The sequence below is a fragment of the Crotalus tigris genome, unplaced genomic scaffold (assembly GCF_016545835.1).
Source record: "Crotalus tigris isolate CLP2741 ecotype Arizona unplaced genomic scaffold, ASM1654583v1 scf7180000017668.6805642782:7212621, whole genome shotgun sequence".
Classification (NCBI taxonomy): Eukaryota; Metazoa; Chordata; class Lepidosauria; order Squamata; family Viperidae; genus Crotalus; species Crotalus tigris.
In genome coordinates this window covers 6824750-6840300 of record NW_024096554.1, presented here as the reverse complement: position 1 = coordinate 6840300, position 15551 = coordinate 6824750, and the positions used below count along the sequence as shown (strand labels likewise).

General features: G+C 48.4%; 1 protein-coding gene across 1 annotated transcript in view; it reads left to right on the top strand.

Annotated features, from left to right (window-relative positions):
* EEF2 (eukaryotic translation elongation factor 2) overlaps nucleotides 1–11194 on the top strand; it is a 30672-nt gene extending 19478 nt beyond the window's left edge. The window contains exons 8-15 of the mRNA XM_039337192.1: nucleotides 34–172; nucleotides 1015–1210; nucleotides 2013–2271; nucleotides 4131–4238; nucleotides 6136–6489; nucleotides 10045–10227; nucleotides 10317–10449; nucleotides 10921–11194. Coding sequence (XP_039193126.1) covers nucleotides 34–172; nucleotides 1015–1210; nucleotides 2013–2271; nucleotides 4131–4238; nucleotides 6136–6489; nucleotides 10045–10227; nucleotides 10317–10449; nucleotides 10921–11114 — 1566 coding nt within the window. The 3' untranslated portion in view covers nucleotides 11115–11194. The remainder of the gene's footprint in view (nucleotides 1–33; nucleotides 173–1014; nucleotides 1211–2012; nucleotides 2272–4130; nucleotides 4239–6135; nucleotides 6490–10044; nucleotides 10228–10316; nucleotides 10450–10920) is intronic.
* The last annotated feature ends 4357 nt before the right edge of the window (nucleotides 11195–15551 follow it).

The following is a 15551-nucleotide window of genomic DNA, read 5'->3' as shown; positions in this document are numbered from 1 at the left end:
TCCATTGTCGTTTCTTCCCCCCCCCTCCCCCAGGCTGTGATGAGACGCTGGCTCCCTGCAGGGGAAGCCTTGCTTCAAATGATCACCATCCACCTGCCTTCTCCCGTCACCGCTCAGAAGTACCGCTGTGAGCTGCTCTATGAAGGGCCCCCCGATGATGAGGCTGCCATGGGTAGGTGGTCCTTCCCCCTGATCCCTCCCCTCCTTTCTCCCCCAGAGGGAGGTCTCCGCAGGAGCACGAATGTCTTCTTTGTTTCATGTGTGAGCAGGGGGTTGGACTAGAAGGCCTCAGGGGTCCTTTCCGTTATTCTATTCCTACTCCTGTTCCATTCCATGTTCTACCCTATTCCATATTCTCTATTCTATTTCATATTCTCTATTCTATTCCTTATTCTGTTCTGTTCTATTCCATATTCTATTCTATATATTATTTCATTCTATTTCATCCATTTCTTATTCTATTCTATTCATTTCTTATTCTATTCCATTCCATATTCTATTCTATATTCCATTCCATATTCTATTCCATATTCTGTTCTGTTTTATTCCATTTCATATTATTTTCTATTCTATTAATTTCTTATTCTATTCCATTCCATATTCTATTCTATTCCATATTCTGTTCTGTTCTATTCCATTTCATATTATTTTCTATTCTATTCCATTCTATTTTATTCATTTCTTATTCTATACCATTCCATATTCTATTCTATATTCCATTCCATATTCTCTTCTCTATTCTCTATTCCATTCCATATTCTGTTCTATTCCATATTCTGTTCTATTCTATTCATTTCTTATTCTATTCTATATTCCATTCCATATTCTATTCTATTCCATATTCTGTTCTGTTCTATTCCATTCCATGTTATTTTCTATTCTATTCCATTTTATTTTATTCATTTCTTATTCTATTCTATTCATTTCTTATTCTATTCCATTCCATATTTATTCCATATTCTCTTCTGTTCCATCCCACGCCATTCGTTATTCTGTTCTTTCCCCCTTCTCCAGGCATTAAGAATTGTGACCCCAAAGGACCCCTGATGATGTACATCTCCAAGATGGTGCCCACCTCTGACAAGGGCCGCTTTTACGCTTTCGGCCGGGTCTTCTCCGGGGTTGTCTCCACCGGCCTCAAGTGCAGAATCATGGGGCCAAACTACACACCAGGAAAGAAAGAAGATCTCTACCTGAAGCCCATCCAGAGGTCAGCCTTGCCGTGGGGACGGGGTAGGGGGCTGGCAGCACAGGGGGAAACGCCGTTTATTGCTCCTTTCCTTGTCTCTCTGTGAAATCGGAATACTTGGGGGTTAGGGGTGGGGCCTACTGGCTAAGGCAGTGTGCCAGGAGACAGTGAGTTCTAGTCCTGCCTTAGCCAAGAAAGCTGACTGGGTGACTGGGCCAATCACCAGGAGACGGCGAGTTCTAGTCCTGCCTTAGCCAAGAAAGCTGGCTGCGTGACTGGGCCAATCACCAGGAGACGGCGAGTTCTAGTCCTACCTTAGCCAAGAAAGCTGGTTGGGTAACTCTGGGGCCAGTCACTAGGAGACGGTGAGTTCTAGTCCTGCCTTAGCCAAGAAAGCTGGCTGCGTGACTGGGCCAATCACCAGGAGACAGTGATTTCTAGTTCTGCCCTAGGCATGAAAGTTGGCTGATGGCTTTGGGGCCAATCACCAAGAGATGGTGAGTTCTAGTCCCTCCCTCCCTACCTGGGAGATTTTGGACCAATCACTCTTGGCTCATCCCACCTCACAGGGTTGTGGGGAAAAGAGAAGAAAACCAAATTTCACATAGTAAACACGGAATTGGTCGGTATTTAGAAGTAGGAGAGAATTGTAATTTCAGAAACCTCCCTAACCGCTGGCTTCTTCTGCCAGAAACTGCCAATCCTTTGCTCCCCCCCCCAGCAGTGGTCAGGGGTGCTAGGAGAACCCCCATTCCTTGGGGCTCCTTTCTCCGGCACCCGAGCTGTCGGTCACCCTGTCTCCTCCTCCTTTCCCTCCCCCCAGGACCATTCTCATGATGGGCCGCTACGTGGAACCCATTGAAGACGTGCCTTGCGGTAACATTGTGGGCCTGGTTGGCGTCGACCAGTTCCTGGTCAAGACGGGCACCATCACCACCTTTGAGCACGCCCACAACATGCGCGTCATGAAGTTCAGCGTCAGCCCCGTCGTGCGCGTGGCCGTGGAGGCCAAGAACCCGGCCGACCTGCCCAAACTGGTCGAGGGCTTGAAGAGGTTGGCCAAGTCGGACCCCATGGTGCAGGTGAGGTGGCGGGAAGGCGTCGATGACGGGGAAAGGGTTGGCAAGCCTCTCCTTAGCCTGTTGAGATGTGGGGACTCTAGAAAGAGTGCAGAGAAGAGCAACAAAGAGGATCAGGGGACTGGAGGCTAAAACACATAAGGAACGGTTGCTGGAATTGGGGAGAAGGACAAGGGGGGACAGGATAGCAGCCTTCCAGTATCTCAGGCTGCCCCAAAGAAGAGGGAATCAAGCTTTTTTCCAAAGCACCGGAAGGCAGGACTTTACAAGGCCTTGGTAAGGCCACACTTGGAATACTGCATCCAGTTTTGGTCACCACAATGTAAAAAAGCAGTGTTCCAGTATCTCAGGGGCTGCCCCAAAGAAGAGGCAGTCAAGGTGTTTTCCAAAGTGCCGGAAGGCAGGACAAGAAGCAACGGATGGAAACTAACCGAGGAGAGAAGCAACCTAGAACTAAGGAGAAACTTCCTGATAGAGCAATTAACCAGTGGAACTCCTTGCCTCCAGAAGCTGTGAATGCTCCAACATTGGAAGTTTCTAAGATGAGACTGGACAGCCATTTGTCCGAAATGATATAGGGTTTCCTTCCTGAGCAAGGGATTGGACTAGATGACCTCCAAGGTCCCTTCCAACTTTACTATTATTATTATTATGGAGGATCATCGCATAGTCAGCCAGATGTTCAGACTAGATTTGGCATTTTGTCTACCTATCGAGTCTTAGAACGGGTAGGCGCTCTTTTATGACTGGTGGACTTCAACTCCCAGAATTTCTGAGCCAGCCATGCTGAGGAGAAAGGGAGAGGTTTCCAAGCTGAAGCCAGGCTGGCTGAGGGATTCTGGGAGTTGAAGTCCACCAGTCATAAAAGAGCCAAGGTTGCCTACCTCTGCCCTAGATGACAGACAGACCGACTGACCGACCAGGGATGGGCAACCTTGGCTCTTTTATGACTCGTGGACTTCAACTCCCAGAATTCCTCAGTCAGCATGGGGGAACTATGGCCCAGTCATGACTTGAGAACTTTAACTCCCAGAATTCCTGAGCCAGCCTGGCTTCAGCTTGGAAACCTCTCCCTTTCTCCTCAGCATGGCTGGCTCAGGAATTCTGGGAGTTGAAGTCCACGAGTCATAAAAGAGCCAAGGTTGCCTACCGCTGATCTAGGGTTTCCTGCCTGAGCAGGGGGTTGGACTAGGTGACCGCCAAGATCCCTTCCAACTTTATTTATATTATCTTTTGCATCTTTTGAACCCAGGGGCTTTGCTCAACGAGCCCTCGACTTAACGGCCACAATTTGTGTCGCTAAGCAGAAGCAAACAGTCAGCTCTAAAGCAAGGCCCTTCAAGAAAGTGAGGCCGGCCGCGTTTTGCCCCCTTTTTGCCCCAGTTAGCGTGAATCGCTGCAGTCGTTCAGTCAATCGTGCGGTCACTAAGCGGATCCGGCTTCCCCCATTGGCTTTGCTTGTCGGCAGCTGGCTGGCGAGACTGACCCCAGCATGCCACAACTGTTGTAAAATAGATGCCGGTTTGCCTAGCAGCTGAATTCTGACCACACGACCAGGGGACGCTGCGCCGGTTAACCAGAACGGCTGTCCTCAGTCCCTTCTTGTTCAGTGCCGTTGTCACTTCAAACGGTCACTAAGCGGATAGGCGCTCGTTGAAGAGTGGCAAGGACCCCACCCTTCATTCTGAAGGGGATGAAAAAAGCCGAGGCTGCCTCCGAACGCCAGAAGGCTGGCAGGCGAGCCCAACAGGCCGGTCCCTCTTCCTGGCCTAGTCTGGTGACAAGGAAGTGGAGGGGGGGGGGCTTGTGTTAGGAAGCGGATTGACAGGCCTCTCCATTTTCTGCCCCCCTTTGTTTGTTAGTGTATCATTGAGGAATCTGGAGAGCACATCATAGCCGGAGCCGGGGAACTGCATTTGGAGATCTGTCTGAAGGACCTGGAGGAGGATCATGCCTGCATTCCTATCAAGGTAGCTATTTGCATCCGGTCTCTCTTGATACCGATAGAGGATGAGAATGTTGTCTGGGACGCTACACGGCCTCTTCACAACCTGTTTTCCTAGTTACCTTCTTTTGGGGAGGGGGAGTGGGGGGCTTCGTGGTATCTGAAGCAGGAACGTCCAGATTCCGTCAGAATTTCGTCCCACAGAGCATCCACCTGGTGAACTCTCAAGCTTCCTCTTCCCACTATGTGTTCGAGATGGGCAGCGATTAAGATTTATATGTATTTGTATGTAAGGGTGTAGGTGTATACATAGGTGGTATATAGCATGTGTATATGCGTGCTGTGTATGTGTGCACTTTTGAGAGCAGGCAACAGAATTTCATTTTTAATGTGTGCCAGCATACCCACAGTAAAAAATGACAACAAAGGTTATCTGTCTATCCATCCACCCATCTCTATTATCTACCTCTTATCTATCTATATCTATCTTTATCCATACATATCTATATTTGTCCATCCATATCTATATCCATCCATCCATCCATGTATATATTTATCCATCCATATCTATATTTGTCCATCCATCTCTCTCTCTCTCTCTCTCTCCATCCATACCATATCTATATTTGTCCACCCATCTATCTATCCATCCATCCATCCATATCTATCTTCATCCATCCATATCTATCTATCTATCTATCTATCTATCTATCTATCTATCTATCTATCTATTTACATCCATATCTACATCCATATCTATATTTGTCCATCTATATCTATCTGTCTGTCTGTCTATATCCATACCATATCTATATTTATCCATCATCCATCCATATCTATATTTGTCCATCTATATCTATCTATCTGTCTGTCTATATCCTTACCATATCTATATTTATCCATCTATCCATCCATCCATATCTATATTTGTCTGTCTATCTATCTATCTATCTCTACATCCATATCCATCCATATCTTTCTATCTCTATATCTATCTAATATTTATAGCTCAGGATTGAACTGTGGAGTCCATGGTGCTGTCTGAGCTTGGGGGGTTTTCTTGCAAACATTTCATGACCCAACTAGGGAAGATCATCAGTGCTAGAAGGCCGTGAGGTCTGTTATACAATTTATCTTCACATGGCTTTTGCCCTGTCAGAGTAGGTGGGTGTGTTCTTCAGGGGTCCCGCGATTAGGCTGTTGGCTGTTGGTTTTGCAGTTCCTTGATTGGGGTAATGTTTGGATCCTGATTGTTGGTCTAATCTTAATCTCGGTGTTAATCTCCGCTCCTCTGGGGGCTGATTGCTGGCGAGAAGGTGTTTTGGGGCCTACTTGTTTCCTTTTTATTGTCTCTCTTGAACAGTATGTGGATCTTGTTCGGGCCTCTTATGCTGTTGGTTTATACAGCTGCCTATCTTGCGATTGCCATTCTGAGTTTTTTTTTTTATTAATATTAGCAAAGGTGGTTTTTTTTTTTAAAAAAAAACAAAACCCCAGAAATCTGTCATATCCAGGTCTTTAGCACTTGACAAAATCCCAGCAGGGTTGATCTTAGGCTTGTGGTGTTCCAGAGGGCTGGTGCTGGAACAAAAGACACATTTCCCAAGTCCTAGAACAGGGCTCTTCCAACTTGGCCCTTTGATGACTTGTGGACTTCAACTCCCAGAATTCGGCTGAGGAATTCTGAGAGTTGAAGTCCACAAGTCATCAAAGGGCCAAGTTGGAAGAGCCCTGCCCTATAAGATGACGCTCTTCAGTTGAAGTGACTAAGAGTGCATCTCTCCTGTTGGACGTAGCAGGACAGAGAGAAATAGTGGCAGAGAAAAAAACCCTGAACCTCTTTGCCATAACTTGCTGAGTGTTGCGAATGAGATACTCGTTCCAAAATGTCCATTCCCTCACCCTTTGATTCTTCTTGGCAGAAATCCGATCCCGTCGTCTCTTACCGGGAGACTGTTAGCGAGGAGTCGGGGACCTTGTGCCTTTCCAAGTCGCCCAACAAACACAACCGTCTGTACATGAAAGCCCGCCCGTTCCCGGATGGCCTGGCCGAAGACATCGACAAGGGAGATGTCTCGTCCCGCCAGGAGCTGAAGCAGCGGGCCCGGTACCTGGCCGAGAAGTATGAGTGGGACGTGGCTGAAGCCCGTAAGATCTGGTGCTTCGGCCCCGATGGGACTGGCCCCAACATCCTGACTGATATCACCAAGGGGGTGCAGTACCTCAACGAGATCAAGGACAGCGTGGTGGCCGGCTTCCAGTGGGCCACAAAGGAGGTAAGTGTGATGACCCAGGGCACAGCACAGAGGCCGTGCAGTCAGCTGGCAATTCAAACCGCCCTTTCATTGCTCCAAATTTTCCCCAAATCCTCCCACGTTTCTGGCCAGCCAAGTAGTTTCACACATAGTCTGATTTAGGAGAGGAATTTGCTCAAGGCCACGGAGATAACAAGGAATGACACATACATCATAAACCTAAGGAGCCTGTGTGAATCCAGGCTGGCCTGAGCAGTTTCAGAAGGGAAGCCAACATACAGTCCGAGATCTTTGAACATCCAAGCAACGTTGTCAGCCAGTCCAAGGGTCAAGAGTTTCCGGGTTTCCAAGCAGAACAAGAGATTAGCAACAACACACACAAAACTCCAAGGAATCAGTGTTTGCTCCCGACAGATGCTTCTCTCCACAGTGTCTCCTTAAATCTCAGTCTCCAGGTATTCCTTGTGTAGAGGGGCGGGACGCTGTCCCCCCGAGTAGTTAACCCTGCCCGAGTAGTTAACCCTGCCCGCATTGTTCCCTCCTCTCCACGCTCCGTGCTCTAGGATCAGGTGGGGGTGGGCCTTACTCATCGCCTGAACTCTGCCTCTCCTGTTCCTCCTGTCCCACTCCTGAAGGGTCCTGGCCTGCCTCAGCCTCCCCTTCCCCACATTCCTCTAAAACCACAGACCCCTCGACCTCCACAGGGTCCCATTTATGGAGAAAGGTGTAGTTTGCTAAAAAGTCAAATGCCGTAATTCACTTGACTTCTAGCAAAGTACACCTTTCTCCACAAACGACGTTAAGGACCGTTTCCTACTTAAGACGTTCCAAGTGAGGCCCGTGTGACACGGAGTCAGGTTGCTCCTTCGACATTTATTACTCACCGTGTGGCACATTCACATCACCTCTCAGTAAAGACACCCGAGATTCAAATGCAAAATACGAAATTAAAATATTGTAAGCAAATGTCTAGATTACAGATAGGTTTTGCGCCCTTTCCCACAGCCAGGACATCGGCCAAGTCTCCATTAGAGGCTCCGTTTTGGCACTCTGACACTATGTGTTGGATAGTTTGTTTTTCGGCCCCACAGTCACAATTCGAGGAAGGCCTTTTGCCCCACTTACAGAGAGTATAAGTCTTATCGCATCGACCAAATCTCCTGCAGCTCGTTCAAAAAATAGTAACAGAGCATGGCAGCGTGCAGCTATACATTTCATTGGTCAACCATTTGTCTGAAATGGTATTGGGTTTTCTGCCTGAGCAGGGGGTTGGACTAGAAGACCTCCAAGGTCCCTTCCAACTTTGTTTAGTCTGGTCTAGTCTAGTCTATAGCAGGGGTAGGCTGGCTCTTGAATTCTGGGAGTCATAAAAGGGCCAAGGTTGCCTACCCCTGGTCCAGTAGAAACTTCTAGAGCAGGGGTAGGCAACCTTGGCTCTTTTATGACTGGTGGACTTCAACTCCCAGAATCCCTCAGCCAGCCTGGCTCAGCTTGGAAACCTCTCCCTTTCCCCTCAGCATGGCTGGCTCAGAAATTCTGGGAGTTGAAGTCCACCAGTCATAAACGAGCCGAGGTGGCCTACCCTGCCCAAATGCCTGAATTTTGATCACGTGACTGTGAGGAAAAAATAGTTAAATATTTAAACCAGGGGCCTTCAAACTTGGCTTTTTTATGACTGCTGGACTTCAACTCCCAGAATTCCTGAGCCAGCATAGGGAAACTATGGCCCCCTCATGACTTGTGAACTTCAACTCCCAGAATTCCTGAGCCAGCATGGCTCAGCTTGGAAACCTCCCTTTCCCCTCAGCATGGCTGGCTCAGGAATTCTGGGAGTTGAAGTCCACGAGTCATAAAAGAGCCCAGGTTGCCCGCCCCTTTTCTAGTCTTACTCCTATTCCTATTCCTAGACCTGCAAATAGAAATAGAACGACTGGCCGAAGAAAGCAAAAGTAGTCCTAATAGTGATAGGTGCCTTGGCTGCAATCTCAAAACAACTGGACCATCCCTTGAACACTCACCGGCATGGACAAATTCCCCATCAAGTCAATTGCAAACGACAGCTTGACTTGGAATAGCTGACACCCTGAGATGAGAGCTTTAAATACTATCAAACCACCACATCTGCCCAGCCTAGGTCCTTGAGAAGGACTCAATAATCCCAAATCCCCTTTGAACATCTGGCTGACTCTGTGGCCGATAATGAAAAGTAGACAAAGGGCGGGCAGCTGAAGAAGCTAAATTCTAAATTTAAAATTCAAACAGGCCTGCTATGTAACACCCCAGATTTAACAATTCCCTATAACAAAAGGCAAAAAGTCCTGGGACAGCCGACGTGGCGGCCTGGATATAGCAGAGGAGAAGAGAAAATCCAGAGCCAACTCGCCAAGCCAGGTTTTAATGTCCCTCCAAAAAGACAGGGATTTTCGCCTCCTGTGGCAGACTGTTCCACAGGTTGAGTGCAACGGGAGAAAAACTACTTGACCTGCCAGTTGGAATTCCCTAACGGGGAGTGAGCGGGGAGGGCTATGCCCATTGGGGTGAGATAGCTCCCCAAATACCCTGGACCCCCTGCCATAATTTAGGCACCTTTAAAAAAAGGAGAGGGAGGCCCTGTTTACATGGACTTGTGGAAGACTTAAGATAAACCCATCCAGCTTTTGAGATTCTGTTCCTAAAACCCTGTTGTTGTTTTTCCCTTTACCGCTGCTCTCGTGTCGGAAGCGCCGGGGCGCTTCCAGGTGAAAAGGATCAGGTGTGACATCACTGTTGCCCACCAAAGTGGTACCCATGAAGTTGCGGTTGCCTGCTTTTGAACGGCGACCCCATTTCCTCGAAAATAAAACCCCAACATGATTTTTCAGGATGCTTGTCATATAAAGCCCTATCCCAGTGATGGCGAACCTTTTAGAGACCGAGTGCCCAAACTGCAACCCAAAACCCACTTATGCATCATCGGGTGCCGGGTGGGCGTGGCCCATTGGGTGGGTGTGGCCCATTGGGTGGGCATGGTTGCGGTGGTAAGAGCAGACTGGGTGGGACTAAAAAGTTCAATCAATTCCAACTTTGCAAGATCTTTTTTGTTCCCGCGAGAAGTTGAAATTGACTGATTGAACCTTTTTTTTTGCACACGGCGGCGGAGGCCTCAAACGAAAAGGTTTTATAAAACCCAGCTGAAGGCCTAGGACTGGGGCGACGGCGCACGTGCCCACAGAGAGGGCTCTGAGTGCCGCCTCTGGCACCCGTGCCATAGGTTCGCCCCCACTGTCCTATCCCAAAAATCAGCCCCAGTTAAGATCGTCAGCCAGACGGACACATTTGGTGCTGTATTTCTCCAAAAATAAGCCCTAATGGGTCTTTTGGGGCAAAAATTAATATAAGACCCAGTCTTATATTAAATACGGTTGTTGTGCAGGAGCTGGAGCGAAGGACGGGTGCTCACCCCGTCCCGTGGCAGCCCTTGGGTCTCGAACGCGGGCTTGTTTGAGCCACCGCACTCCCCCTTTCCTTCACTGCAAATGCCTAAGCACCTTGCCGTGTGGATTGTGAGTGCCGACACACCTCTTCCGCTCTCTCCAGGGGGCCCTCTGCGAGGAGAACCTGCGGGGCGTCCGCTTTGATGTGCACGACGTCACCCTGCACGCCGACGCCATTCACCGCGGCGGCGGCCAGATCATCCCCACAGCCCGGCGATGCCTCTACGCCTGCATGCTGACGGCTCAGCCCCGCCTGATGGAGCCAATCTACCTGGTGGAGATCCAGGTAGGTGTGGAGGGAGGAGGCTGGGTGAGCTGGGGACGGCCCAGAGGTTTCTCCCCGTCTCACCAGAGTGGCTGCTTGCTTTCTTCCAGTGCCCTGAGCAAGTAGTGGGCGGCATTTACGGCGTGCTGAACAGGAAACGAGGCCACGTCTTTGAGGAGTCCCAGGTTGCTGGAACCCCCATGTTTGTGGTGAAGGCCTACCTGCCTGTGAATGAATCTTTTGGTAAGTATAAATTTTCCCCCTCTGGGCTCAGAAGCACCTCCTGCTCTTCAGCTAGGACCCCCTTTAAATACCTTTTGTGGCCACGGACCCCGAGACTTAAAGATTTAAATCGTAACGTCTCTTCGACCCTTTGTGGATTCCCTGCTCCCTGCCGTCAGTTCGATCCTGACCGGCTCAGGGTTGACTCAGCCTTCCGTCCTTCCGAGGTCGGAAGAGCGAGGACCCAGATTGTTGGGGGGGGGTGGGCAAGAGGCTGACTCTGTAAACAGCTTGGAGAGGGCTGTTAAGCCCTGTGAAGCGCGGTGTACAAGTCCAAGTGTTCTTGCTCATTCGAGGACTTGAATTGGACACCCCCCAACGGGAGAGCACTTGGCCTGAGAAAAATCCCTCGGCCTTTCTCAGATGGGAACCTCTTCCTTGCTCTCGCGCCACACCCGTGATGCCTTCCTGCCCTTTTTTTTTTTTTTTTAGGTTTCACGGCCGACTTGAGATCCAACACCGGAGGCCAGGCGTTCCCGCAGTGCGTGTTCGATCACTGGCAGATCCTGCCCGGGGATCCCTTCGACAACACCAGCCGGCCCTCTCAAGTGGTGACCGAGACCCGTAAACGCAAAGGGCTGAAAGAGGGCATCCCCGCGCTCGACAACTTCCTGGATAAATTGTAAAAACCAATCAGAATGAATTCGTCACCGCGCCAGATCTTAACAAAACAAAAAAAAAAACGAGAATAAATTTTAAAAACGTCTGTTGTGGGACTCGAAATGAACTTTTAACTAGTGTTTTAAAAAAAAAAACCATGGTGGTTAGATGTGCTTGTGGCTGAGAACGGCGGCTGTGTCCTTTCCAATCGCGAGAAAAGGGTCCCACGCCTCTCCCCCCCCCCCCCAGCCTTGGAAAGGGTTTCTTTCCACTTTAATAACGCCGGAAAACCCACTCAGCTCCGTTGTTAACTTTTGAGAAAATTTAACGCTTCCATTTAACGCACCCGAAACACAGCTCATCTCCATATTTATTGGACATCGTGGAGGCAAGTGATTTTGGAGGAGTGGGGTGGGGTGGGGATGAGAAATGGCCAGGTTTTTCTCTTCCTTGGGTGAAATCGTACGCAAATTTTGGGGGAAAAAAAGAGGAAGAGGAGGGGGGCGGGTTTGGTTTGGCGGGGAAGGGCGAGACGTCGGGAATTTCATATTGCTCTCTTGAAAGATCTCGGCCGAGAAGGCGGAAGGATGATCAAAGTCATTATCTTGGGGGGGGGGGGAGATTTGAGAAAAATTGAGGCTTTCTAGACCGGATAGCCTCTTCGCTAATCGATAATCGTTGTGCAAATCAATGTATTTAGAACCACTGGAATAATAAATGTAAGATATCTGATCGGGTTTCCTGTTTCTGTTGAAACGTTAGGAGGAAAGACGTCGTCGGGGGGGGGGCAAACAACGCAAGTGGTCCTCGGTTTTACGACTAGTCACTTAGCATCCGTCTGAAGTTACAAAGTTCGCAGGACCCTCGGTTCCTTTTGGGTCAGTGTTTTAAGAAAGCCAATCAGGTGACCCCAGAGGTGGAAATGGAGTGGGGAAAAAGCACTGGGTGGGGATTGAGGAGGGTGGGGATGTGGGGCAGGGTGGTGGAGATTAGGGTAGTCCTTGCTACCAGCTTTTCAAAGCTTGTGCCCCACTGGATGGGTTAGATCAGTGGTTCTCAACCTGTGGGTCGGGACCCCATTTGAGGTCGAATGACCATTTCACGGGGGTCGCCAAACAACGCAGTCCGCCATTTTTTTCCCCCTTTTCCTTAGCTGTGCTACTCCCTTTTATTCTATTGGCTTTTGAAAGCCAATAGAATAGACTCTCTTGAATAGAGTCTAATTCTATTGGCTTTCAAAAGCCAATCGGAATTGTCCAGGCTGTCTCTGCCCTGCTCAGCCCGCCAAAAGTCCCAGTCTGCAAACGGTGCTGCACCGGTTGAGTAGTCCTTGACTTATGACCGGTTGGGGGTCACGGCATTAAAAAGGTTGAGAACCACTGGGTTAGATGTTCATAGAATTGGGACTGGAAGGGACTTTGGAGATCTCCTAGTCCCTCCCAACAAAGATGATCGGAACAGGAGGCTAAAACATTAAAGAACGGTTGCTGGAATTGGGGGTGTCTCGTTCAGCAAAAAGGACGAGGGGTAACATGATAGCAGCGTTCCAGTATCTCAGGGGCTGCCCCAAAGAAGAGGGAGTCAAGCTATTCTCCAAAGCCCCTGAAGGCAGGACAAGGAGTAACGGATGGAAGCTCACCAAGGAGAGAAGTAATCTGGAACTAAGAAAAAATTTTCTGACAGAGCAATTAACCAGTGGAACTACCTGCCTCCAGAAACTGAATGCTTCAACATTGGATGTTTTTAAGAGGAGACTGGAGCTGCAGGATTCAGCGGAAGTGCCAGGATCGGTGCCGCTTTCCGGCGCTTCTTTGGGGCTGTCAGGGCTCAGTGGAAGCGCCAGGATCAGTGCCAGGCTCCAGCTGGAGCTCGGCGTTGATCCTGACGCTTCTGCTGAGCCCTGAAGAAGCACCGATCAGCTGGAATGTTGCAGCCTCTCCAGGGTCTTGTGATTTACATTCAGATGCTTGGCAACTGATTCATATTTATGACAGTCACAGAGTCTCAGGGTCATGTGAAGTGACCAAAACCTGCAGCCACCCAGCAGACGGGGGGGGGGGGATAAAAACCAAACACCCCCCACCCCTACTGCCAATCAACAGAAATGCTCACAACAATAAAAACCTCGGACAGGAGGAAGAGCGCCGCTAGGCGGGCAGGCAGGTGTCTTCTTCAGCTATGGCTTGGGAAGCACTTCTTTCAGTGCCATTGTAACTTTGCAGTCACTAAGTGAACTGTTGTAAGTCGAGGACTACCTGTACTTTATCACTTTTTTTCCTTTTGGGGGGGTCATCAAGTTTTTGACACCTTACTAGGCGACTGGTGGTCCTCGGATGTTGCCATATCCTAAAAGTGGTACAATGAGTGAAAAGGTTGAAACGCCCTGGACTAGATGACCTCCGAGGTCCCTTTCAAGTTATTCTGTTCTACTCTCACCCCCCCTGCTCAATGCAGGAGACCTTATACCAGGGGTAGGCAACCTTGGTTCTTTTATGACTGGTGGACTTCAACTCCCAGAATTCCTGAGCCAGCATGGCTCAGCTTGGAAGCCTCTCCCTTTCCCCTCAGCGCGGCTGGCTCAGGAATTCTGGGAGTTGAAGTCCACGAGTCATAAAAGAGCCAAGGTGGCCTACCCCTGCCTTATACCATCCTAGTCAAATGGCAGTCCAGTCTGTTTGTGAGGCAGCACCCACAACTGGAATAATAAATATATAAGAGATCTGATCGAGCTTCCTGATTATGTTGAAACATCTTGAGAACTGCGTTGGGAGGAAAGACGGGGAAATATAATACAGGAAGTGCTCATGAGTAGTCACAACGTCCATTTGAAGTTACAATCAATCCCAACATAAGTTACTTAGGACTCTGTTCCAATGGCTGTTCTCACCTTTTAGGCATTTGGGCCCTTGGCAACTGACCTGTATTTATGGCTGTTTGCAGCATCCCCCAATCACGACACAAATTTTGCCAAAATGCATTTAGTTCCAGTTTGGGGGCAAAAACTGCCCACAGCAAACAAGGGTTCACTTTACAATTAGCGTGTTCACTTAATTGCCACCAAACTTATAAAATCAGCCTAGCTGTGACCGCCTGCTTTACAATTGTCATGATTTACTACTGTAAGTGGCAGCCTCCATTATCATCATAAGTGTTCCAATATCTCAAAGGCTGCCCCAAAGAAGAGGGAGTCAAGCTATTCTCCAAAGCCCCTGAAGGCAGGACAAGAAGCAACGGATGGAAACTAAGCAAGGAGAGAAGCAACCTAGAACTAAGGAGAAACTTCCTGACAGTGAGAACAATTAACCAGTGGAACAACCTGCCTCCAGAAGCAGCAAATGCTCCAACACTGGAAGTTTTTAAGGAGAGACTGGACAGCCATTTGTCTGAAAGGGTATAGGGTTTCCTGCCTGAGCAGTGGGTTGGACTAGATGACCTCCAAGGTCCCTTCCAACTTTACTATTATTATTATTAAGTTGAGAACTACCAGCTGGACGAGATCATACAAAAATAAGTGCTGTATAGGTGTGTCATTTGGGGCTCCCGCCAACACAACTTTTAATACCACAAAATTGCAGCCTCTTTACAAAAAAAAAAAAAAAGCCGTAAATACTGAAGCAATGCTTTGTTCTGATTTAGCAACATGCACCCCACTGGGGAATAAAATGTCATCACAACATGACACGTTTCTAAGTTGCTTCCTGTTCAGACTCTTATGAGAGGGCAGTTTAATATCTATTTCATGCTAATTCCAGTTGTGTTTGACTTCCACTTCTGTTCAAGAAATTCTCCCTTAAGGGTCATATCCCTGGCTGTGTGAAGAAGTCACAGCGAAAGCAATGGCTGCAGATATCACATGAAGCCATAATGTGATTCCATAGGTCTTGGCCTGTCATTGTGTCATGGGAAAGCACGGTTTATGCCTTTCCGTGGTATATGAATGCTGTCAATCATGATTAATTTAGAGATCTACTCTTACGTAAGCCTTGCCTTGTAACACAGGAAGTGAATCTTGGTTTGCAGTACAAAAATACCAAACAAACTTGTGACGCTGTTTGGCTCATTAAGATCCCGGTCTTTTGCAACAACAACAACAACAAAAAAAAACAACCAGGATTGCACACCAACTCATTTGGCAATGAGATGAACGAAGAAGCCAAGATGTTTTGATCCTTCGTTTATTTGATGGGTGATCAAATGCCATCAAGTTGGTGTTGATTCTTACCAACCTTCAAGATCTACTAACGTGCATCCATTGCTCTTGCAATAAAGCCCACCCATTGGGCCTGCTTCCTTCCATCTTTCCCAGCATTATGGACTTTAGACTGAGGAGATAATGTCTACGGAGATTCTCAGTCATCCAGGCCATAGTTATCCCAAAGATGCTTTTTCAGGAGGCGTGGACTTTTTCCTTGAAGACGTTTCACTTCCCATCTAAGAAGTTTCTTCAGCTCTGACTGGATGGT